This window comes from Pleurodeles waltl, chromosome 1_2 (assembly GCF_031143425.1).
Source record: "Pleurodeles waltl isolate 20211129_DDA chromosome 1_2, aPleWal1.hap1.20221129, whole genome shotgun sequence".
Lineage (NCBI taxonomy): Eukaryota > Metazoa > Chordata > Amphibia > Caudata > Salamandridae > Pleurodeles > Pleurodeles waltl.
The window spans coordinates 508,283,746-508,306,828 of NC_090437.1; the positions used below are offsets into that span (position 1 = coordinate 508,283,746).

Genomic DNA, 23,083 nt, shown 5'->3' on the forward strand with positions numbered 1-23,083 from the left:
CTCCAGACGACAGGTGTGGATCCAGTGACACGGGTGGTAGACTAAAGTGGCTCCAGCTGTCCAACTTTGGTGGAGGTAAGAGCTTGCCTTCCCACACAAGACAGTACCCCTGTGCACCTCATGACTTGCAGTTGCCAAGGCTTCTGTGTGACCTTCCAAGAAGTTCTTTGTTCACAGCACAGCTTAGGCCTCCAGCACGCCATCCTGCGATGCACAGCCTCCTGAGTGGTTCCCTGGCGACGTGGGATCCCTTTGTGTCATGCTGCATGGCTCCATTTGCACTTTCTTTGTCCCCGGGCTGTGGGACTTCTGTGCCTGCTGCCTGGTCTTCTGAGGGTTCCCTGAGTTGCTTGGTGCCCATTCGGTCTTCTCTCCCCAGCCCCTCAGGGTAGAGGCCTGTTTTCTGACTGTAAACTTAGCTGTTTTTGGTTACTAGTGTATATTGCTTTCTTCCTAAGGGAGTAAAATCTCCAAAGTATTTTTGGCATTGTGTGGCTAAAATAAAGTACCTTTATTTTTTTAACACTGAGTATTGTCTTTCGTGTGTGTGAGTACTGTGTAACTATAGTGGTATTGCAAGAGCTTCACATGTCTCCTAGTTCAGCCTTGGCTGCTTAGCCATAGCTACCTCTAGAGAGCCTGGCTTTGAGACACGGACTACATTTCACTAATAAGGGATAAGTGGACCTGCTATAAGGTGTAAGTATCTTTGGTACCCAATACAAACCAGGCCAGCCTACTACATTGTGCAGGTGTTCACAGACAACACCACTGCCATGTGGTACTGGGTCAGAGTGGACCTTTTGTCAAGAAGCTCTGTGCCTCTGGATATGGCTGGAACATGAGGGCATATCCTTGGTGGTTCGACACTCTGCTGTCTGCATCGTCTATCCAGAATGGCGTCTCTAACCGGAGGTGGCTCAATGCAGAATTAAGTTCATAGAAACCAGAAAAGAGCCTTCACAAGATTGGATAGACTTTGTGGACTGTTTAGTGAAAGCTTTAGAAGGTTGGTTACATGGCAGAAAAGTGTCTGATATAATCTGATTTTGAGAGAGCATATTCTTAACAATTGTGTGTCTGACTTGTTGCACCAGTGCTTGGTAGACTCAGATCTGACCTCTCCCCAAGAATTGGGAAAGAAGGCAGACAAATGGGTCAGAACAAGGGTGAGCAGAAAATCTCATACAGGGGTGACAAGGACAAGAAGGATGGGAAGTCTCATGATGAGGGTGGGGGCAAAGATAAAGTCAGTCTTCACCAGGCCCACAAAAATCTTCTGGGGGTGGGCACAAATAATCTTCCTCCCTAAAGAAAAAGCCTTGTTATATGTGTACAAACAAAGGCCATTGGACAAGTGATTACACTTGTCCCAAGAAAACACCAAAGTTCCCACCACCACAACCCCCACTGCTTCCACTAATGCCCCAAGTAATAGCAGTGGTGGTGGGAAAAACACTACAAATAACCAGTCCAAGGGTGTAGCTGGGCTCACTTTGGGTAATGTAGTGGGGGTTGGTTTAGTTAGGGAAAACACTGAGGCTGTTATAATCTCTGATGGTGGCATTATACCTTAATATGGATAAGTACAAGCAACAACCCCTAATAAATGGTGTTCAGGTTGAGGCTTACAGGGACACAGGTGCCAGTGTCACTATTGTGATGGAGAAACTGGTGCCCCCTCAGCAACACCTACTTGGTCATCAGTACCAAGTGTCTGACGCCCATAATAACACTGTTAGCCGTCCCATGGCTGTTGTGAATCTCAGCTCTGGTTGAGGGGGTGGGGTTACTGGTCCAAAGAAAGTTGTGGTATCCACTGACCTTCCTGTATAATGTCTACTGGGCAATGATTTGGAGACTTGAGCTTGGGCTGGAGTGGAATTGGAGGCCCATACAGCAATGCTGTTCATTCCAGGGCACATCTTTGCTCTTACTAGGGCTCAGGCCAAGAAGCAAAGAGGACAGGGAAACTTGGATCCTGGAACAATGGACCAAGAGCTCCCAAAAACTAGGGGTAGGATGGGCATACCCTTGTCCACTAACCCTCCCTCTCCTGAAGATTCCCCTTTTGAGGAAGAGGAATCCTCTCCTTGTGCAGAACCTACACCAGCTTCAACCTGACACAGCTGAGCTTTTGGGTGCACGGGGGCCTGCCAGGAAGGAATAGTGTTGCAGCAGACCTGTCATACATGAAGCAGGGGACTTCGTGACTCTCACAGGGTTTACTTGGAGAACAATCCCCTTTATACAGAGGCAAGGGACCCAAAACCTGGTGCTACGAGGAGACTGCATTCCCTGGCAGTATAGGAAATTCCTCCTAACACTGGCATATGATATTCCCTTTGCTGAACATTTGGGGAAAGTAAGACTTGGGACATACTGGTCCCTCCCTTTCACTGGCCTCACATGTGAGAAGACACAAAAGTGTTTTGTCGCTCTTGTGTCACTTGCTAAGCCAGTGGCAAGACTGGTGGCCCTCCAAAGGCCCCCTTGATCCCACTGCCTATGGTTTGGATGCCCTTTGAGAGGGTTAGAGTTTGACATTGTTGGCCTGCTTGACCCTCCTACTGCATCTGTCCAATAGATTCATCTTAGTGGTAGTGGACCATGCCACTAGATATCAGAAGCTATCTATCCAAGGACCACTAAAGCTCCTGCAGTGGCAAAGCCCTATTGGGAATATTTTCCATGGTGGGCTTCCCCAAAGAGATGGTATCAGACTGGGGTAGCAACTTCACATCTGCATACTTGAAGGCAATGTGGAAGGAATGTGGTGTAACATACAAATTCACCACACCCTATCATCCACAAACAAATGGATTGGTTGAGAGGTGTAACAAAATTCTCAAAGGTATGATCATGATACTCTCGAAGATGGGATGTTGTGAGAAAGTAGCCTCTTTCTAACATGGTTACCTCCATTTTTGGACCGTTTGTGAGTGTTTGTCAGAGTGTTCTACTGTCTCACTGGGAACCTGTTAGCCAGGACCCTAGTGCCCATAGTTTAAAACCATATTTGTCATTGTGTTTGCCTCTCTCTCTGGGATCCTGCTAGCAGAACCTCAGTGGTCTTAGTTTGTGGCCTGTGTGTGTTGTCAGTATGCTTGACTGTCACTGAAGTTGTGCTAACGAGCTCTTATGCTCTCTCTACTTAGCAAATTTGTCACAACATTTTAGTGACTCCATATTCAAATTCTGATTGGCACACTGGACCCCCCCTTAGAAGTCCCTAGTATGTGGTACCTAGGGCATTGGGGTTCTAGGAGATCCTTATGGGCTGCAGCATTTCTTTTGCCACTCACAAGGAGCTCATACAAACCTTTCTTCAGGACTGCCACTGCAGCCTGAGTGAAAGAGTGCACACACTATTTCACAGCCATTTTCATTACACTAAGTTAACTTATAAGTCACCTATATGCCTAACCTTTATTTACTGAAGGTTAGGTGCAAAGTTACTAAGTGTGAGGGCACCCTTGCACTAGCAAAGGTACCCCCCGTTGTCCAGGGCCAATTCCCCAGACTTCGTGAGTGCAGGGACACCATTATAAGCGTGTTGTACATAAATGTCAATATATATGTGTAGCTTCACAATGGTAAATCTGAATATGGCCATGTGAGGTGTCTAAGATCATGGAATTGTCCCTCTAATTCAAATCAGGTAGTGGGGGGGCAATCTCATGCACCCTGGGGGCTCCACCGTGGACCCCCAGTACTGCCAAACCAGCTCTCTGATGTTTCCACTGCAACCCCAGCCTCAGACAGGTTTCTGCCCTCTTCAGGATTGAGCAGCTGAATCTCAGGAAGGCAGAACAAAGCATTTAATTAGGAGAGGGGTGTTACACCCTTTCCCATTGGAAATAGGTGCTAAAGGCATGGGAGGGGTAGCCTCCAACAGCCTTTGGAAATGCTTTGAAGGGCACAAACGGTGCCCTCCTTGCATAAGCCAATCTACACCGGTTCAGGAACTCCAGTCCCTGTTTTGGTGTGAAACTGGACAAAGGAAAGGGGAGTGACAACTTCCCTGCCCATCACCACCCCAGGGGTGGTGCCCAGAGCTCCTCCAGTGTCCCTGGCGTTAGCCATCTTGGATTCCAAGCTGTGGGGACACTCTGGAGACCTCAGTGGGACCAGTGCCAGCAGGTGACGTCGGAGACCCCTCCTGATAGGTGCCTACCTGGGTAGGTAGCCAATCCCCTTCTCAGGGCTGTTTAGGGTCACTCCTCTGGGTGTTTCCTCAGATTCGGTTTGCAAGATTCCTCCAGGACTCTTCTGCATCCTCGGCTTCAGCTTCTGACCGTTGGATCAACTGCAGACTGTTCAGGAACCGCTGTAACTGCAGCAAAGTATCCAGGATGACTACTGTGACCTGCAACTTCCACTTGAGCCAGCATTTGCAACAGTTTCCAAGTTGTACATGCTCTGAAGACTGCCTGTTTTCACCCTGCACAAGAAGAACCAAATTAATCTCCCATGGAGTGACTGAGTCACTTCCCTGCTTCAGCAGGCACCCCTTCAGCGACAACTGGTACTCTGGGACTCCTCTCCTGATGACAAGCATGCTCCCTGGAACACTGGTGGTGGACCGAAGTGACCCAGACTGTCCAAAGGTCCAGCTGTTTAAGTTTGGTGGAGGTAAGAGCTTGTGTCCCCATGCTGCCACAGTACGCCTGTGCACCACGACTACTGCAGCTCCTTTGGCTTCTGTGCACTTCTTTCAAAAGTTCTTCGGGCACAGCGTAGCACAGATCCCTAGCACTCCATCCTGCGATGCACAGCTTCCAGAGTTATCCGGTGTTGTGGGACCTTCCAGTGTAGTGCTGCGACTACCGCACTTTGCATCTTCTTTGTCCCCGTGTTTTGGGACTCCTGTGGGTACTGCCTAGTCTTCTAAGGGCTCTCTGAAGTGCTGAGAGCCCCCTCTGCCTCCTCAGTCCGAGTTGAGACCACAGGTCCCTCTTGGGTTCAGGCAGCTCCTTTTTTGATGCAAACTGCGTACTTGCTTGAACCATGGCTTGTTGGTGGAATCCAGCGACACAAACAGCCTGCATCCAACAACTCGACGTGGTATATGTCCTGCTCCAAGCAGGACCCACCAGCCATCTTCTTTAGTGCTGTAGGAGGCTGGCCTGGCTTGTAGTGGGTACCCTAGGTACTTACTCATTATACCAGGTCCAGTTATCCATCATTAGTGAAATGTAGGCAGTGTTCTAGCAGCTTAGGCTGTCTAGAGGTAGCTGTAGCGGAGCAGCTTAGTCTGAACCAGGAGAGGTGCAAAGCTCCTGCAATACAGCTATAGTTACATAGTACTTATACACGATAACCGACTGTACTGTGTTACCAAAAATAAAGGTACTTAATTTTAGTGACACAAGGCCAAAAATATCTTAGAGGCAATACTCCTTCTGGAGGGATTTACTATACACAATATATACACTAGAGACCAAATCAGGTAAGTAAATAGTCATAGAGTAGTTCCAACAGTAGAAAATACAATAGAATGCAATAGGCTTAGGGGCAACACAAACCATATACTAAAAGTGTAATGCGAATCACAAATTCCCCCCTAGGCAAGTGTGTGTGTAGAGGGGCATTGGGAGTGTAAGAAAACACTAAAGGTAATTAAATACCCCAGCCCTGAAAAGTAGGAGTAAAGTACTGCAAGTTTCCTCAGGACACACTACAAGTCGTGATTAGAGTTATTGCAAGAACCAAGTAAGACTGCAAGCAACAAATGGTGGATTCCTAGTCCTTAAGCCCTGTTGTAGGAAGTTGGCTCTGTATATACTATCTCAAAGTAAGAGATAGTGTGCACAGAGTCCAAAGGTTCCCCTTAGAGGTAAGATAGTCGCAAAATTTGATAATTCGAATGCTCTATTTTGTGGTAGTGTGGTGGAGCAGTAGGCTAATCAGAGGGTAGTGTTAAGCATTTGTTGTACACACACAGGCAATAAATGAGGAACTCACTCAAAGACTTAACTCCAGGCCAATAGTTTTTATATAGAAACATATAGTTTCTTTATTTTTAGAACCACAAGTTCAAGATTTGAAGTTAATACATAAAATGCAAGGTACTCCACACAGGTGTAAGTTAGGAACTTTGAATTAGAGCAATAGCATAAATAGTGTCGGTAAAAATGGCAATAAGCTATTTTAAAAGTGGACACTGCAAAAATCAACAGTTCCTGGGGGAGGTAAGTAATGGTTAGTTTGTCAGGTAAGTAAGACACTTACAAGTCTAAGTTCCTGGGCATAGGCAGCCCACCGTTGGGGGTTCAAGGCAACCCCAAAGTTACTACACCCACAGCACAGGGACGGTCAGGTGCAGAGGTCAAAGAGGTGGCTTAAACACATAGGCACCTATGAAGAACAGGGGTGCTCCGGTTCCAGTCTGACAGTAGGTAAGTACCCGCGTCCTCGGAGGGAAGACCAGAGGAGGTTTGTAGAGCACTGGGGGGGGACACAAGTAGGCACACAAAACACACCCTTATCGGCACAGGGGTGGCCAGGTGTAGTGTGCAAAGCAGGCCTCTGGTTTTGTATTACAAACAATGGAGGGACCGGGGGTCACTCTAGCAGTGCAGGCAGGGCACAGGGGGGCTTCTCAGGCCAGCCACCAACTGGGCTAGGCAGAGGGTCGCCTGATGGTCACTCCTGCACTGAGGTTCGGTTCCTTCTGGTCCTGGGGGCTGCGAGTGCAGTGCTTGGTCCAGGCGTCGGGTCCCTTGTTACAGGCAGTCGCGGTGAGGTCGAGCCTCTGGATTCTCTCAGCATGCGTCGCTGTGGGGGTCCAGAGGGGTGGTCTCAGGCTACTCACGAGGTTGCAGTCGCCTGGGAGTCCTCCCTGAAGTGTTGGTTATCTGGTGCTCGAGCCGGGGGCGTCAGGTGCAGAGGATGAAGTCTCATGCTTCCAGCCGGAAGAGTGAGTTCTTTAAAATGTGCTTCTTTGTTGCAAAGATGTTGCTGTGGTCGAACAGTGACGCGTTCTCAGGAGCTTCTTGGTCCTTTGGGTTTCAGGGCAGTCCTCTGAGGCTTCAGAGGTCGCTGGTCCCTGTCTGATGCGTTTGCGTCGCTGTGCAGTTTTCTTCCAGTCAGGAGACAGGCCGGTAGGGCTGGGGGCTATAGCAGTTGTAATCGCTGTCGTCTCTGCAGGGCTTTCATGTCAGCAGTCCTTCTTGGTTTAGGTTGCAGGAACCTGATTTCCTCTGTTCTGGGTTGCCCCTAAATACTAAATTTAGTGGTGTGTTTAGGTCTGGGGGCAGTAGCCAATGGCTTCTGTCCTGGAGGGTGGCTACATCCTCTTTGTGCCTCCTCCTTGAGGGGAGGGGGGGCACATCCCTAATCTTATTGGGGGAATCCTCCAATCTCAAGATGGAGGATTTCTAAAGGCAGGGGTCACCTCAGCTCAGGACACCTTAGGGGCTGTCGTGACTGGTGGGTGACTCCTCCTTGTTTTTCTCATTATCTCCTCCAGCCTTGCCGCCAAAAGTGGGGGCAGTGGCCGGAGAGGCAGGCATCGCCACTAGCTGGGATGTCCTGTAACAAAAGGCACGAGCATTTGAGGCTCACCGCCAGGTGTTACAGTTCCTGCAGGGGGAGGTGAGAAGCACCTCCACCCGGTACAGGCTTTGTTCCTGGCCACAGAGTGACAAACGCACTCTCCCCATGTGGCCAGAAACGGGTCTGGAAGTGGCAGGCTGGAAAAGACCGGTCAGCCTAACACGGGCAGTTGAGCTGACATGCAGGGGCGTCTCTAAGATGCCCTCGGTGTGAATTTCTAAAAAAAAAAAATCCCACACTGGCATCAGTGTGGATTTATTGTGCTGAGAAGGTTGATTAAAAAAAACTTCCCAGTATTCAGTGTAGCCATTATGGAACTGTGGAGTTTGTGTTTGACAAACTCCCAGACCATATACTCTTTATGGCTTCCCTGCACTTAGTGTTTAACATATAGACCCTGTGGTATAGTGCGCCTTGCCTTAGGGCTGTAAGGCCTGCTAGAGGGGTGACTTAACTATGCCACAGGCAACGTGAGGTGGGCATGGCACTCTGAGGGGAGTGCCATGTCGACTTAGTCATTTTTTCCCCACCAGCACACAAGCTGTGAAGCATTGTGCATGCGCTGAGTGAGGGGTCCCCAGGGTATGGCATAAGACATGCTGCAGCCCTTAGAGACTTTCTCTGGCATCAGGGCCCTCGGTACCTGCGGTACCATTTACAGGGGACTTATCTGGGTGCCAGGGCTGTGCCAATTGTGGAAGCAAAGATACAGTTTAGGGAAAGAACACTAATGCTAGGGCGCATGGTTAGCAGGGTCCCTGCACACTTTGTCATAACTGGCATCAGCAAAAGGCAAAAAGTCAGGGGGTAACCATGCCCTGTAGGCATTTCCTTACACCTGTGAAGAGAGGAGACCAAATCCAGAAGTCGCAGAAGATTCCAGGAAGGACAGGAGCCCTTGCCAACCTAGAAGATGATGCAAAAGAGGATTCTCCAGTTATGAGAAGTCTGCAGAAGAGCACCAAAGAAGAAGGCTGCGGGTTCCTGCATGATGCAAAGGATGTCCCACGTTGAGAGGTTGGATGCAGGTGAGTTGCAACGCTGGATTCATCCAACAAGCCTTGGCTCAAGCAATGTCGCGGATTGCATCAAAATGGCGTTGCCGAGACCCAGGAGGGACCTAGGGGTCTCCACTCGGACTGAAGAGGCTGATGGGGCTCCCAACACTGGAGGCAACACACAGATGACCAGGCAGCACCCACGGAGGTCCTAGGACACGGGGACAAAGAAGGTGCAAATTCCAGTTGCTGCAGCGCTGCAAAAGAAGGCCCCACACCGCTGGAGAACAACTCAGTGAGTTGAGCGTTGCAGGATGGAGTGCTGGGAACCTGAGCCAGGCTGTACACAAAGGATTCTTGTAAATAGTGCACAGAGGCCTCAGGAGCTGAAGATGACGCGGTGCACAGGGGTACTGTCACAAATTGGGAAGGCAAGCTCTTACCTCCTCCAAATTTGGACAGCTGGACCTTAGGACAGTCTGTGTCGAAGGGGTCCACCACCTGTGTTCCAGGGAGCAAGCTCGTCGCCAGGAGAGGAGTCCCAGAGAACCGTCACTCCACTGGAGATTTCGTCGGTCCTTCTGGTGCAGAGTGAAGACAGGAAGTCCCCAGAGCATGCACACCTCGGACACTGTTGCTGTTGCTGGCTAGAGCTGAAGTTGGAGGGCCACAGTAGCCTTTCTGGATACTTTGTTGCAGTTACAACGGTTCCTGGAATAATCTGTGGTTGATCTGAAGGTCAGAGAATGAAGCAGGAGTTGCAGAGGATTCCTGGTGGAATCAGTTGCAGTCTTGCTTGGTTCTTGCAATTATCGCAACTTGCTGTACTTTACTTCTACTTTCCTGGGCTCTGGGGTGGGGTATTTTACTCACCTTTGTGGTTTTCTTACACTCCCAGTGTCCCTCTACACACTACACTTGCCTTGGGGGGGGGAATTCATGATTCTCATTCCACTTTCTTAATATATGGTTTGTGTTGCCCCCTAGGCCTATTTCTTCTGATTCCATTCTATGGTATTTTCTATTGTATGCACTATCCTATGACTATTTACTTACCTGATTTTGGTGTCTAGTGCATATATTGTGTGTAATACCTACCTCCAGAAGGAATATTGCCTCAAGGATATTTTTGGCCTTGTCACTAAAATTAAGTACCTTTATTTTTGGTAACACTGAGTACTGTCTTTTATTGTGTATAAGTACTGTGTGACTATAGTGGTATTGCAGGAGATTTGCATGTCTCCTAGTTCAGCCTAAACTGCTCTGCTACAGCTACCTCTATCAGCCTAAGCTCCTAGAACACTATTACTTTTCCCTAATAAGGGATAACTGAACCTGGTTTAAGTACCTATGGTACTCACTACAAACCATGGGAGCCTCCTACACCAATTAGGTCTTAAAAATTACATACAACTCTGAAGTATTTTTTATAGATTGGTGAAAATTGCAAGATTGATCCTGTGAGTATAACAAATGCTTTGCACTTGTCCAAGATTGGCCTAACTGCTAGACAAATGTACATTAAAAATTAGAGCATTAGGTGATCTAGTTTTTACTCCTGTGTACCATCAAATGGTTGTCTGGACACTCTGCACAGTGTTCCTAGCTTTTCACACTACATAGAGGGCCAGCCTCCTACAATCAGCAAGATAATGTGCCCAATAGAAACATGAATTAACCTATGTTTACTCATTCCTTATTACAAGTCTTTATCCTCCTTCCTCCATTCAGCGGATTACTGGTTGCCTTTCAAGTATTTTGTTTGTCATAATTATTCTGTCTTTTGCCTTATGTGGGTAAAGCTGAGCAGAACTGATGTCTTAAGTGTAGTGGGCAACTTCAGTAAACTGAAATGTCACCTTCTGTAGAGATGCCTATGTTCTTTGGCTAATAATGAAGCCCTGCCACTCGCCCATGCTCTTTTGCAGACAGTCTTTTTAATTCACTATCACCTAGACATTTCTAAACATGAGGACTCTGCAAGAAGGTAGAATATCAGCCAGCAAAAGTTATCAAAGGTAAGTAAATATAATTTTTGAAGCATATCATGCATCTTTTTTCAAAGTATACTTTACCTGTTATTCATTAACTTGCTTTTAGTCCATAGAAATGGAAGATGCGCTAAAAGTTACACGAGAAGAACTTGAAGAACAGAAACGCCAAGGTGATGAGTTAAGGAGACAAATCTCAGCATCCACTTTGAATATTCAGGCAAACTCTATAGAGATTAAGTCTGTGCTTTCCATGGAACAAAAGGTACTGTAGTGATATAAACACCTACTATTCTAAACTTAATATGACTGTAGAACTGTTATATTTCATAATAGAACCATTATTTGTTTACTGGTGGTCTTGGACCTTTTGACTTGGGCAGACACAAATACCACCTGGCTTACTACATCTGATAGACACATCTAGCCACATATTTCTTACCTTAAAATGCTTCCCCAGGTGCCAGACTTGATCCAGAAATGTTTTCCCAGGAGTATCTCCGCGCATCGGAAGAGGGTGTCGTACGACTCCTTGGTGATGTTGTCCACCAGATGTTATGTTGAAGTAGTCCATATAATCCTCAACCCGACATGCTGAGGTCAGGTTTTTTTTTTTTTTTTTTTTATTTTTTCGTGCTGCAGCACAGATCGGGAACAAGTTCCTCAGGCCGTTTTGGCCTATTTCAACAAATTTTTGTTGAAGGATCAGTTTGCCCTTTTTGTTTCAATGGTCTCGGGGCTGAGACCTTGTGGGTCCTGTGGCCGGCAGGTATCGGCCACAGACCCTTATTCTGTTTGTATGAGGTGTGTCAGGGAACACCATGAATACGATGAGTGTGGCTTCTGCTGTTGCCTTCGTCTTAAGGCATTGCAGGAATGACATATGAAAATTATGGCAGCGTGCCTGGTGAAGGCCCGCTTCGTTGATCTCGTTCCAGGTCCAGGTGATCACAAGTCTGTTCCAGGAGCCAGTTCCACAAGCGTATGTCACCTTCAGTGTCAAAAGATTTCAAACCGCAGGAGGTCTATGTAGCTGCATCCTGCAACTTCAAGTAAGCCTCGCCATGCCCCCTCCCAGCCTTCGGATGAGAAGTCGGCTCATGAGTCTTAGGAATCTGCGGCTAGATCCTTTCTCTACCAGATAAGGCAATACTGAAGGTAAGTAACTTATTCCTCATGCCAGTATGTGGGGTAAATGATTCAAATGCTGGTGCTCCTGAAGCAGAGTTGTCTGCAAAACATAGCAAACAAAATTGTGATATTTGAATAGAAACTGTATGCCATACATGGAAATTGATTATAACTAACACAATTGAGGCATGAGCAATGACAGATTGCCTTTTCAAGGGAAAGGAGTGGGACTGCCATGTGTTTTTGATACAATGAGAACATTGATTGTTTTAAATAAGTACTTACGCCTTTCATAACATGGAAGTTCTAGATTACCCTGTGTAGGAAGTTGGCTCTGTATATACTATTTTAAAGTAAGAAATAGTGTGCACAGAGTCCAAGGGTTCCCCTTGGAGGTAAGATAGTGGCAAAAATAGATCATTCTAATGCTCTATTTTGTGGTAGTGTGGTTAAGCAGTAGACTTATCAGAGGGTAGTGTTAAGCATTTGTTGTACACACACAGGCAATAAATGAGGAACACACACTCAAATACTTACTCTAGGCCAATAGGTTTTTATATAGAAAAATATATTTTCTTAGTTTATTTTAAGAACCACAGGTTCAAGATTTACAAGTAATACTTTAAATGGAAGGTACTTCACTAAGATACTTTAGGAACTTTGAATAAAAGCAATGTCATATACAGTCTTTGTAAAAATGGCAATAAGCTATTTTCAAAGTGGACACAGTGCAAAAATCAACAGTTCCTGGGGGAGGTAAGTAAAGGTTAGATTAGGAGGTAAGTAAAACAATCACCAGTCTCAGTCCTGAGGCATAGGCAGCCCACCGTTGGGGGTTCATGGAAACCCCAAATATACCACACCAGCAGCTCAGGGCCGGTCAGGTGGAGCGGTCAAAGTGGTGGCCAAAACACATAGGTGCCTATGGAGAACAGGTGTGCTCTGGTTCCAGTCTGCCAGCAGGTAAGTACCTGCGTCCTCGGGGGCAGATGAGGGGGGCACAAGTAGGCCCACAAAACACACCCTCAGCTGCACATGGGCGGCCGGATGCAGTGAGCAAAGCAGGCATCGGTTTTTGTATAGGTTTCAATGGAGGGACCCGGGGGTCACTCTAGCGGTGCAGGTAGGCACAGTGAGGGTTGGGGGTTGTGGCTTCCCGGGACAGCCACCAGCTGGGCAAGGCAGAGGGTTGCCTGGGCGTCACTCCTGCCCTGGAGTTCGGTTCCTTCAGGTCCTGGGGGCTGCTGGTGCAGTGTTGGTTCCAGGCGTCGGGTCCCTTGTTACAGGCAGTCGCGGTCAGGGGGAGCCTCTGGATTCTCTCTGCAGGCGTCGCTGTGGGGGCTCAGAGGGGTCGTCTCTGGTTACTCACCAGCTCGCAGTCGCCTGGGAGTCCTCCCTGAGGTGTTGGTTTTCTGCCGTCGAGCTGGTGGCGTCAGGTGCAGAGTGTAGAGTCTCACGCTTCCGGCGTGAAACGTGAAGTCTTTGGAAGTTGCTTCTTTGTTGCAAAGAAGTAGCTGGTTTTGAACAGGGCAGCTGTTCACAGAAGTTTCTTGGTCCTGTAGTCCAGGGCAGTCCTTTGAGGCTTCAGAGGTCACTGGTCCCTGTCGGATGCGTCGCTGGAGCAGGTTTTCGAAGTTGGAGACAGGCCGGTAGGGCTAGGGCCAAAGCAGTTGCCGTCTTCCTCCTTCTCTGCAGGCTTGTAGGTCAGCAGTCCTTCTTTCTTCAGCTTGCAGGAATCTGATTTCCAGGGATCTGGGGAGCCCCTAAATGCTGAATTTAGGGGTGTGTTTAGGTCTGGGAGGGCAGTAGCCAATGGCTACTGTCCTTGAAGGTGGCTACACCCTCTTTGTGCCCCCTCCCTGTGGGGAGGGGGCATATCCCTAATCCTATAGGGGGAATCCTCCAACCTCAAGATGGAGGATTTCTCAAAGCAGGGGTCACCTCAGCTCAGGACACCTAAGAAGCTGTCCTGACTGGCAGTGGCCGGAGGGGATGCCCTGGGGGTGCTGTAACGAAAGGGGTGAGCCTTTGAGGCTCACCGCCAGGTGTTACAGTTCCTGCAGAGGGAGGTGAGAAGCACCTCCACCCAGTAAAGGCTTTGTTCCTGGCCACAGAGTGACAAAGGCACTCTCCCCATGTGGCCAGCAACATGTCTGGTGTGTGGCAGGCTGGCAGAAACTGGTCAGCCTACACTAGAAGTCGGGTAGATATTCAGGGGGCATCTCTAAGATGCCCTCTGGGTGTATGTTACAATAAAGTGCACACTGGCATCAGCATTTATTGTGCTGAGAAGTTTGATACCAAACTTCCCAGTTTTCAGTGTAGCCATTATGGAACTGTGGAGTTTGTGTTTGACAAACTCCCAGACCATATACTCTTATGGTTACCCTGCACTTACAATGTCTAAGGTTTTGCTTAGACACTGTAGGGGCAGTGCTCATTCACATATACCCTCACCTATGGTATAGTGCACCCTGCCTTAGGGCTGTAAGGCCTGTTAGAGGGGTGACTTACCTATGCCACAGGCAGTGTGAGGTTGGCATGGCACCCTGAGGGGAGTGCCATGTTGACTTAGTCATTTTCTCCCCACCAGCACACACAAGCTGTGAGGCAGTGTGCATGTGCTGAGTGAGGGGTCCCCAGGGTGGCATAAGGCATGCTGCAGCCCTTGGAGACCTTCCCTGGCATCACCTACAAAACCCCCCTGGTCTGCTCTCAGAGGACACGGGTACTTACCTGCTGGTAGACTGGAACCAGAGCACCCCTGTTCTCCATAGGTGCCTGAGTGTTTTGGGCATCTCTTTGACCTCGGCACCAGAGCGGCCCTGTGCTGCTGGTGTGGTAACTTTGGGGTTGCCTTGAACCCCCAGCAGTGGGCTGCCTATGCCCAGGAACTGAGACTTGTAAGTGTCTTAATTACCTGACAAACTAATCATTACTTACTTCCCCCAGGAACCTTTGATTTTTGCACTGTCTACTTTTAAAATAGCTTATTGCCATTTTAACTAAAACTGTGTATGCTATTGCTCTTATTCAAAGTTCCTAACTTACCTGTGTGGAGTACCTTGCATTTTATGGAATTACTTCAAATCTTGAACTTGTGGTTCTCAAAATAAATTAAGAAAATATATTTTTCTATATAAAAACTATTCGCCTGGAGTTAAGTCTTTGAGTGTGTTCCTCGTTTATTGCCTGTGTGTGTACAACAAATGCTTAACACTACCCTCTGATAAGCCCACTGCTCGACCACACTACCACAAAATTGAGCATTAGAATTATCGAATTTTGCAACTATCTTACCTCCAAGGGAGTCTGGGAGGGCAGTAGCCAATGGCTACTGTCCTTGTGCGTGGCTACACCCTCTGTGTGCCTCCTCCCTGAGGGGAGGGGGCACATCCCTAATCCTATTGGGGGAATCCTCCAAAACTAAGATGGAGGATTTTTAAAGGCAGGGGTCACCTCAGCTCAGGACACCTTAGAGGCTGTCCTGACTGGTGGGTGACGCCTCTTTGTTTTTCTCATTATCTCCTCCAGCCTTTCCGCCAAAAGTGGGGGCAGTGGCGGGCATCTCCACTAGCTGGGATGCCCTGGGGCGCTGTAACAAAAGGGGTGAGCCTTTGAGGCTCACCGCCAGATGTTACAGTTCCTGCAGGGGGATATGTGAAGCACCTCCACCCAGTACGGGCTTTGTTTCTGGCCACAGAGTGACAAAGGCACTCTCTCCCCATGTGGCCAGCAACATGTCTGGTGTGTGGCAGGCTTGCAGAAACTGGTCAGCCTGCACTAGAAGTCGGATTGGTATTCAGGGAGCACCTCCAAGATAACCGCTGGGTGTATGTTACAATAAATCGCACACTGGCATCAGTGTGCATTTATTGTGCTGAGAAGTTGGATACCGAACTTCCCAGTTTTCAGTGTAGCCAGTATGGAACTGTGGAGTTCGTCTTTGACAAACTCCCAGACCATATACTCTTATGACTACCCTGCACTTACAATGTCTAAGGTTTTGCTTAGAGACTGTAGGGGCATAGTGCTCTCGCACATATGCCCTCACCTGTGGTATAGGGCACCTTGCCTTAGGGCTGTAAGGCCTGCTAGAGGAGTGACTTACCTATGCCACAAGCAGTGTGAGGTTGGCATGGCACTCTGAGGGGAGTGCCATGTCGACTTAGTCATTTTCTCCCCACCAGCACACACAGGCTGTGAGGCAGTGTGCATATGCTGAGTGAGGGGTCCCCAGGGTGGCATAAGACATGCTGCAGCCCTTAGAGACCTTCCCTGGCATCAGGGCCCTTGGTACCAGGGGTATGATTTACAAGGGACTTCTTTGCCAGTTGAGGAAGCAAAGGTACAGTTTAGGGAAATAACACTGGTGCTGGGGCCTGGTTAACAGTGTCCCAGCACACTTTCAATCATAACTGGCATGAGCAAAATGCAAAAAGTCAGGGGGGTAACCATGCCAAGGAGGCATTTCCTGACATCCCTGAACTATGTGGGGGCACTTTTGCTAGTGCAAGGGTGCCCTCACACTTAGGCCCTCATTACAACCCTGCCGGTCGGTGTTAAAGCGTCGGTAATACCCGAAACAGGCCGGCGGGAAAAAAAATGGGATTACGAATGTGGCGGAAACCGCCAACATAGACAGCCACTTTAACACTCCAACAGCCTTGGCGGTAGAAACGAACACCACGGCGGTAACCACCAACAGACAGGCGGAAGACAAAGTACCGCCCACTGTATTTCAAGACGCCTATCCGCCACCTTATCCAGGGCGGAACCAACGCTATCAAAAGCACGGCGGAAACAGTACACAGAAGGGAAACCACTCACCTCTCGACACCCAACGAGGAACCAGGACACCATGGAGCCCGAACTTCAGATGTTACCTATGTTGGTTTACCTCCTCTTGTACCAGGAGTTCGAACGGCGGTGCCGGCGACTACGGTGAGTACTGCACCTGCAACTCGGGGGGGGGGGGGGAGTGACACATACACGCGCAACACCCTCACACACAACAACATATACACAAATACAGGTATCAACATTACATATACCCCCCCCCCTCCTCCCCCCAAAACTCGCCTGGAAGAACGCAAAGATAAAAGGAAATTATTGTAATAATTAAAAATCCATTAGTCAAAATTCAGTATATACAAATAAGTACACCAACTACACAAGTCCGGATAGTGTACCAATCATTGTCCGTGGACCACTGGGCCCAAAATGCATGGGCGAAGCCCACACATGATACCTGACTGGAAACGGAGAGAACACTGCTGGGGCATCAGATCGAAAATACACAGGCATCGGAGGGGAAGGGGGTAGGAGGTAGGGGGGGGGGTGGGGGCACCTCAGCCTGATGAACGCACAACGCCACTGCTGTACGAGGGGGCTCCATGCCCACTGCTCTATCCTGGGGAGTGCAAACCCACAGTCTGTCAAGTGGATAACAGTCTCCACTGGTTCTGGAGTGGGCCTGGTGCCCAGAGTGCTTCATCCTGCCAAGGACTGAGGTAGTGGATGTAATACTCCACTGGTTCTGGAGGGGCCCTGTGCCCAGAGTGCTTCATCCTGCCAAGGACTGAGGTAGTGGATGTGATACTTCACTGGTTCTGGAGGGGGCATGGTGCCCAGAGTGCTCCACGTGCAGTGTGGCTGGTACAATTCCCTCACCTGGGTGTGCGTGCCACGAGATTGGCGAGGTTCAGGTAGCATGATATGCCATGGAGGCAGCAACATACCCACACTGCTGCGGCTTCGCCTTCCGCCTGCAGGTGCTAACAGTGATGGAAGTCATGCCTCATGGAAGCTGCCCAGGGTCCAGGAACTCTCCTCCAGCCTCAGACAACTGACCACTGGGGATGGTAGCCATGTCAGCGGTGGTGCCAGTGTCCAAGGACGCCACGGGGCTGGTGTCGGTGTACGTGGCGGCGGTGCTGGTGGCAGTGTCTGTTGGGGCGGTGCATGGGTCAGCACCTGCTGAGGGACAAAGCAGGACGTCTCCTGCAGCCTCGGACGGCTGCCCACTGGGGAAGAGGCTGGGGACGTCCCGGGGGCGGTGCAGGTGGCGGTTGTGGTGGCGGGGCAGCTAGCGGTCTTCGCCGCCGTACAGGTCGTGAACAGAAGGTGTGACACTGGCCCCTCAGTTGCTGCCACCATGCCCTCTCCTGACCTGCTCTTCTGCTTTTGGCCCTCCCCCACCTTTGGTGCTGCAGTTGTCTTGCCACTATCCCCTTTTGTTTTTGCTGAGCCCTTGGTGGCTGGTAGTTTCAGCTTCTCCCTCTGGGATGTGGGCACCTTTTTCACCTTGGCAGGTGTCCTTGCCCTCACTACGTGGCACACTGGCAGCCCTGATGGGTGGTGTACTCGATGACCCCCCCCAGTTGCTGGCACCACTGTGCCTGGGGATGTGGTAGCTGAGGTGCTCGTCTGGGACCTGGAAAGCTTGGCCCTAGGGTAAGGACGGGGGGGAGGTGTAGGGAAGAGGTCAATGTTAGCCAGGAAGAGTTTTTTTAGAGACACTGGGACGGTAAGATGGAGGGGGTTTGGGAGTGGAGGTAGAGGTAGTGGTTGTAGGAGGTGTACGTCTGCTGAATTTGGGTGAAGGTGCATGGGTCGGAGGCTGTTGTGAGGTGGATGGCTTTTGGGTGGGTGTGTGCCTCTGTTTGTGTACTTTTTGAGGAGGGCTCACTGGCACACTGGGAGAGGACACTGGGAATGTGTGAATGGTAGTGGGGATGGTGAGTGCGCGTGAGCGGTGTGTGGTGATGGGCATACTGGTGATGGAGGTAGTGGCTGAGGATGTAGTGCATGCAGGTGTGAGTGAAGACGAGACAGGGAGGGAGGAGGATGTGGAGGAGGGGGACACAGTGGAGGCAGTGGATGTTGCTGTGTTTGCATAGGGATGGTGCTTGTGTGAGTGCCTGTGGGATGTGTGGTGCTTATGTTTGCCATGTCCACTCTTGTGTGTTGATGTGTGTGCATGCTGGTCTGATGGTGCGCTTGGGATAGGCTGAGGTACAGGGGATTGGGTCTGGGTGGAGGAAGTTGGAGGGGGAGGCTGGACACAGGGACAATGGCTGCCATCAGTGCTGAGGCCAGAGCCTGAAATGCTCTCTGTTGGGCTGCTTGCTCAGAATGAATGCCCTCCAGGTATGCATTTGTTTGTGCAAATGCCTCTCTACACCCTGGATGGCATTCACAATGGTGGATAACCCAACAGTGAGGCATCTCGGAAGGTCAAAAGCCTCCTCACTGAGGGCAGCAGGGCTGACTGGAGCAGGGCCTGAGGTGCCTGGAGCGAAGGAGATGCCCAACCTCCTTGGTGAGCGGGCACGGGACACATGCTGAGGGGTTGCTGGGAGGGCGGTGCTGGTAGGGGGGTTAGCGGCTGTACCTGTTGATGCGGTGGACATAGAGGTGCTCGCCACCACAAGGGAGCTCGCATCAGAGGAGCCACCGCTGTCACTGCTGTCTGCTCCTGTCCCCACCGTGGAGCTCCCCTCGCCCTCCGTTCCACTGGTAGCTTCAGACTCCGTTGCTTCACCCTCCAGGGCCAAGTGGGTTGCAGCTCCCTCCTGCTCTGGTGCCAATGCACCTCCACCTGATGATGCTATTGCACACAATAATAGGGAGACCACAAAAAGGGGGAGGGGGAAGACTTAGACATGTTCAGTGCATGGAACACCACTCCCGTTGGCGGACACAAAACACATGGAGCACCCCTCTGCACTACACCATGCACTGACCGTCCCTAGAAATTTCAGCTGACCATGAGGTTCACGGCCTAAGACCAATTGCTGCACACCTGGAAGTCACAGGAGCCTGACTAGGTGTAGATGGCTCTTACCACTGGTGGGGTGCCACATAGCCTGCCTCACAATGGACCTTGCCTACCAAATTCGCCCTGGCCTAGGGGAACCCACTGCCCACCTCCCCCACCCAGACACCTCGTAATGCGCGCATAGTCAGCTGAATTAGTGTACTCACCCCCTTGTGGCTGCTGTGATGCCCTCAAGCGCCCATCCAACTCCGGGTAGGCCACTGCCAGGATCCGGAACCTCAGGGGGGGTCATCCCCAGCTGGGCGTCCATCTTCTTGGTCCAGCGGCGCAGGTCCTTTCATCTTTTCCAGCAATGGGTGCTCCGTCTGTGGTAGACCCCCAGGGTCTGGACGTCCTTGGCGATGGCACGCCAAATACCCTTCTTCTGGTGGGCGCTGACCTAGAGGAGTGGTACAGAGGGAAAGGAAATTACTTACCCGTCTGGACCATCATACTCATTGCCCCCCAGTTCCCACCCATGCCCTGATGCTCATACACTCACCATCCGCACATACAGGCCTCAGCCCCCCATGTATCTTCTAACCACACCACTCAAAACAGGCATTTGCCCGTGCAGCATGCTCACAGTGTACTCGCCTGTTTTTCTGGAGGACCGTACAGTTGTGTGTACTGGGGGAGGACCCCATCCATTAGTTTCTCCAACTCCTCCGAAGTGAAGGCAGGGGCCCTTTCCACAGACACTCGAGCCATCGTCGCTTCCAGACACTGGTCACAGCAGCACTTGCAGTGTAGGTCCTCTCCTGTTGAAGGTCAGGTAGCAAGTGAGGGAACAGACAGAAAATGGTGGTCATGTTCGCGCCGGTGCGTACCATCACTGCCGGCGTACATAGTCATTGGCTCCTGGGACCCATAGGGCCCAATGTTAACCAATGCAGAATTGCGCCGCGGTCTTCGACCACCCACCGTGACGGTGTACAACGCCAGCACAGTTACCTCAGATCCCCTTGTCCCACCTTACAGGGCAGGCAGCTGCCATTTCAGGAGGCCACATGGGATGGATGTTAACTGCATCAGACCTATCTAGACCAGGAATATAGACAGATACCGGCATATTGCGGATTAATAACGTTTCTGCAAATAACAAATTGTGATACCTCCGTGTTGGATGACTCTCTGCTCGCTGTTCTCCTCCATAGGGCACGTCTGCTGGGGCAGGTGATGAGATGGCGGCATCCTCCGGTGTACAGAGACCTGGTGGACCTGTCGACAATGGAAGAGAGAAACATCCTAGTCACATACAGACTTGATCGTGCAAGAATCCAGGAACTGTGTGCCCAGTTGGAGCCAGACTTGATTTCATCTATCCGCCATCCCACAAGAATCCCCCCTCTAGTGCAGGTCCTGTCAGTACTCCATTTCCTGGCCAGTGGGTCTTTTCAAACAGTGGCCATGGCATCAGGGATGTCCCAGCCAATGTTCTCTAACGTGTTGTCTGCCCTGCTGAAACACATGCGCCGCTACATCGTGTTCCCTCAGGTGGAGGATTTGCCCCCCAGTGAAAGGTGATTTCTATGCCCTGGGACATAGCCCCAACATCATTGGTGCCATTGATGGGACACATGTGGCATTTGTACCCTCCCGCAGGAATGAAGAGGTGTATAGAAAACCGGAAGAGCTACCATTCAGTGAATGTGCAGATGGTGTGTTTGGCAGACCAGTACATCTCCCATGTCAATGCCAAGTATCCTGGCTCTGTGCATGACGCTTACATTTTGAGAAATAGCAGCATCCCTTATGTAATGGGGCAACTCCAGAGGCACCGTGTGTGGCTAATAGGTGAGGTCAAGGTCCCAATACAGTTGACATAGGTGTCTGGGTATGGGATTGTCCCTAAGGGTTAGTGTGTGTCTAACAGTTGTCCCTCAGCATTTGCAGGTGACTCTGGTTACCCCATCCTGTCATGGCTACTGACCCCAGTGAGGAATCCAGGACAAAGGCAGAGGAACGCTAGAATGAGGCACATGGGCGAACTAGGAGGATGATCGAAAGCACCTTCGGCCTCCTAAAGGCCAGATTCCGGTGCCTCCATCTGACCGGTGGCTCCCTATACTACTCACCGAAGAAGGTGTGCCAGATAATCGTGGCCTGCTGTATGCTGCACAACCTGGCTTTGCGACAGCAGGTGCCTTTTCTGCAGGAGGATGGGCCAACTGGTGGTCTTGTGGCAGCTGTGGAGCCTGTGGACAGTGAAGAAGAGGCAGAAGAAGAGTATATCGGCAACCGAAACATCATCATCATGCAATACTTCCAGTGAGAGACAGGTAAGATGTCACTGCTTCCCACATCTCATACTATTGTTTAAGCTAGCATAAGTGTCATTTTCACTAAGTGTATGGACCCTGACTTGTCACTTTGCCTTTCCATTTCACAGATCTGGGTCCCACTTTGTGCCCTTTGCTCTGTTTACTCCTGGCCTACAGCTGATTTACATTGGTATGTGAAGAAGTAAATTGACATGGCTATATTTCATAGTTATTGCAATTACACATTTGTGAAAGAACAGACTGACTCCAGATAGTTTTGTGATTGAAGTGTGTTTATTCCTGTGCAAATAAGTGGAGGGGGTTGTAAAATGGGCTGGGTTGATGGTGGAGGTATGTCCATGGCAGAGTCCAGTCTATTTGTTTCACAGGTGCATTGTCCAAAGGGGCATAGGAAGTGGAGCAATGGCAGTTTAAGGATGGACAGGGTGACATAGTGGGACAGAAGGGTGACATTCAGGGGGATCTCCTTTCCTGGTGGGGGTTTTGGCAATGTTCACTGTCTTGTTCCTGGATTTCAGGGACCGTTTGCAGGGTGGTTCTCCATCTGCAGGAGGTGGGGTGCTGCTGTCCTGTTCCTATGGCAGTGCCTCCTGTCCACTAGCGGAGGTGGAGGGCTGTTCATCGTCCAGGCTAGTGTCAGGGGCCCCTTGTTGTGCCACTGTGTCCCTCCTGGTGTTGAGAAGGTCTGCCAGCACCCCTACAATGGTGACCAGGGTGGTGTTAATGGACTTCAAGTCCTCCCTGATCCCAAGGTAGTGTTCCTCCTGCAGCCGCTGGGTCTCCTGAAACTTGGCCAGTACCGTTGCCATGGTCTCCTGGGAATGATGGTAAGCTACTATGATGTTGGAGAGTGCCTTGTGGAGTGTCGGTTCCCTGGGCCTGCCCCCCCCCCGTCGCACAGCAGTCCACTGCCCCCAGGTCCTGGGTTCCTTGTAGTGGTGGACACACTGTTGATTGACGTGTCCGGGGGACAGAGGGATGGCCCCGCTGGCTGGGTGAGTGCTGTGCTGGTGTTTCCTGAGGTGGGGAGGCTCTGTTGTGGCTTGACAGTGGCAGGGGAACCAACATATGGGCCGGACTGGTCATCTTGATCCAGTTGTGCAGAGCTGCTGTCATCACTGTGGGCCTCTTCTGTGGGGGGGACTGGATATGTCTGGCACCTCCTGTCCGGTGACATTGGGTAGGAGTCCTGTTGGGGTGTAAATGCATAGTTATTGTATCTGTGTGTGCCATCGTGTGCAATGGGTGAGTGACCCTCTACTCCTGTGCTTGCATTATTGGCTTGGTCCTTGTGTG

The 23,083-nt window shown here is 50.3% G+C and overlaps 1 protein-coding gene across 5 annotated transcripts in view; it reads left to right on the plus strand.

Annotated features, from left to right (window-relative positions):
- The window catches only part of CENPE (centromere protein E), a 1,295,748-nt gene that overhangs the window by 635,416 nt on the left and 637,249 nt on the right, over positions 1-23,083 (plus strand). For all 5 annotated transcript variants that reach the window (XM_069241483.1, XM_069241500.1, XM_069241509.1 and 2 more), the window contains one exon: positions 10,659-10,814. In XM_069241483.1, coding sequence (XP_069097584.1) covers positions 10,659-10,814 — 156 coding nt within the window. The remainder of the gene's footprint in view (positions 1-10,658; positions 10,815-23,083) is intronic.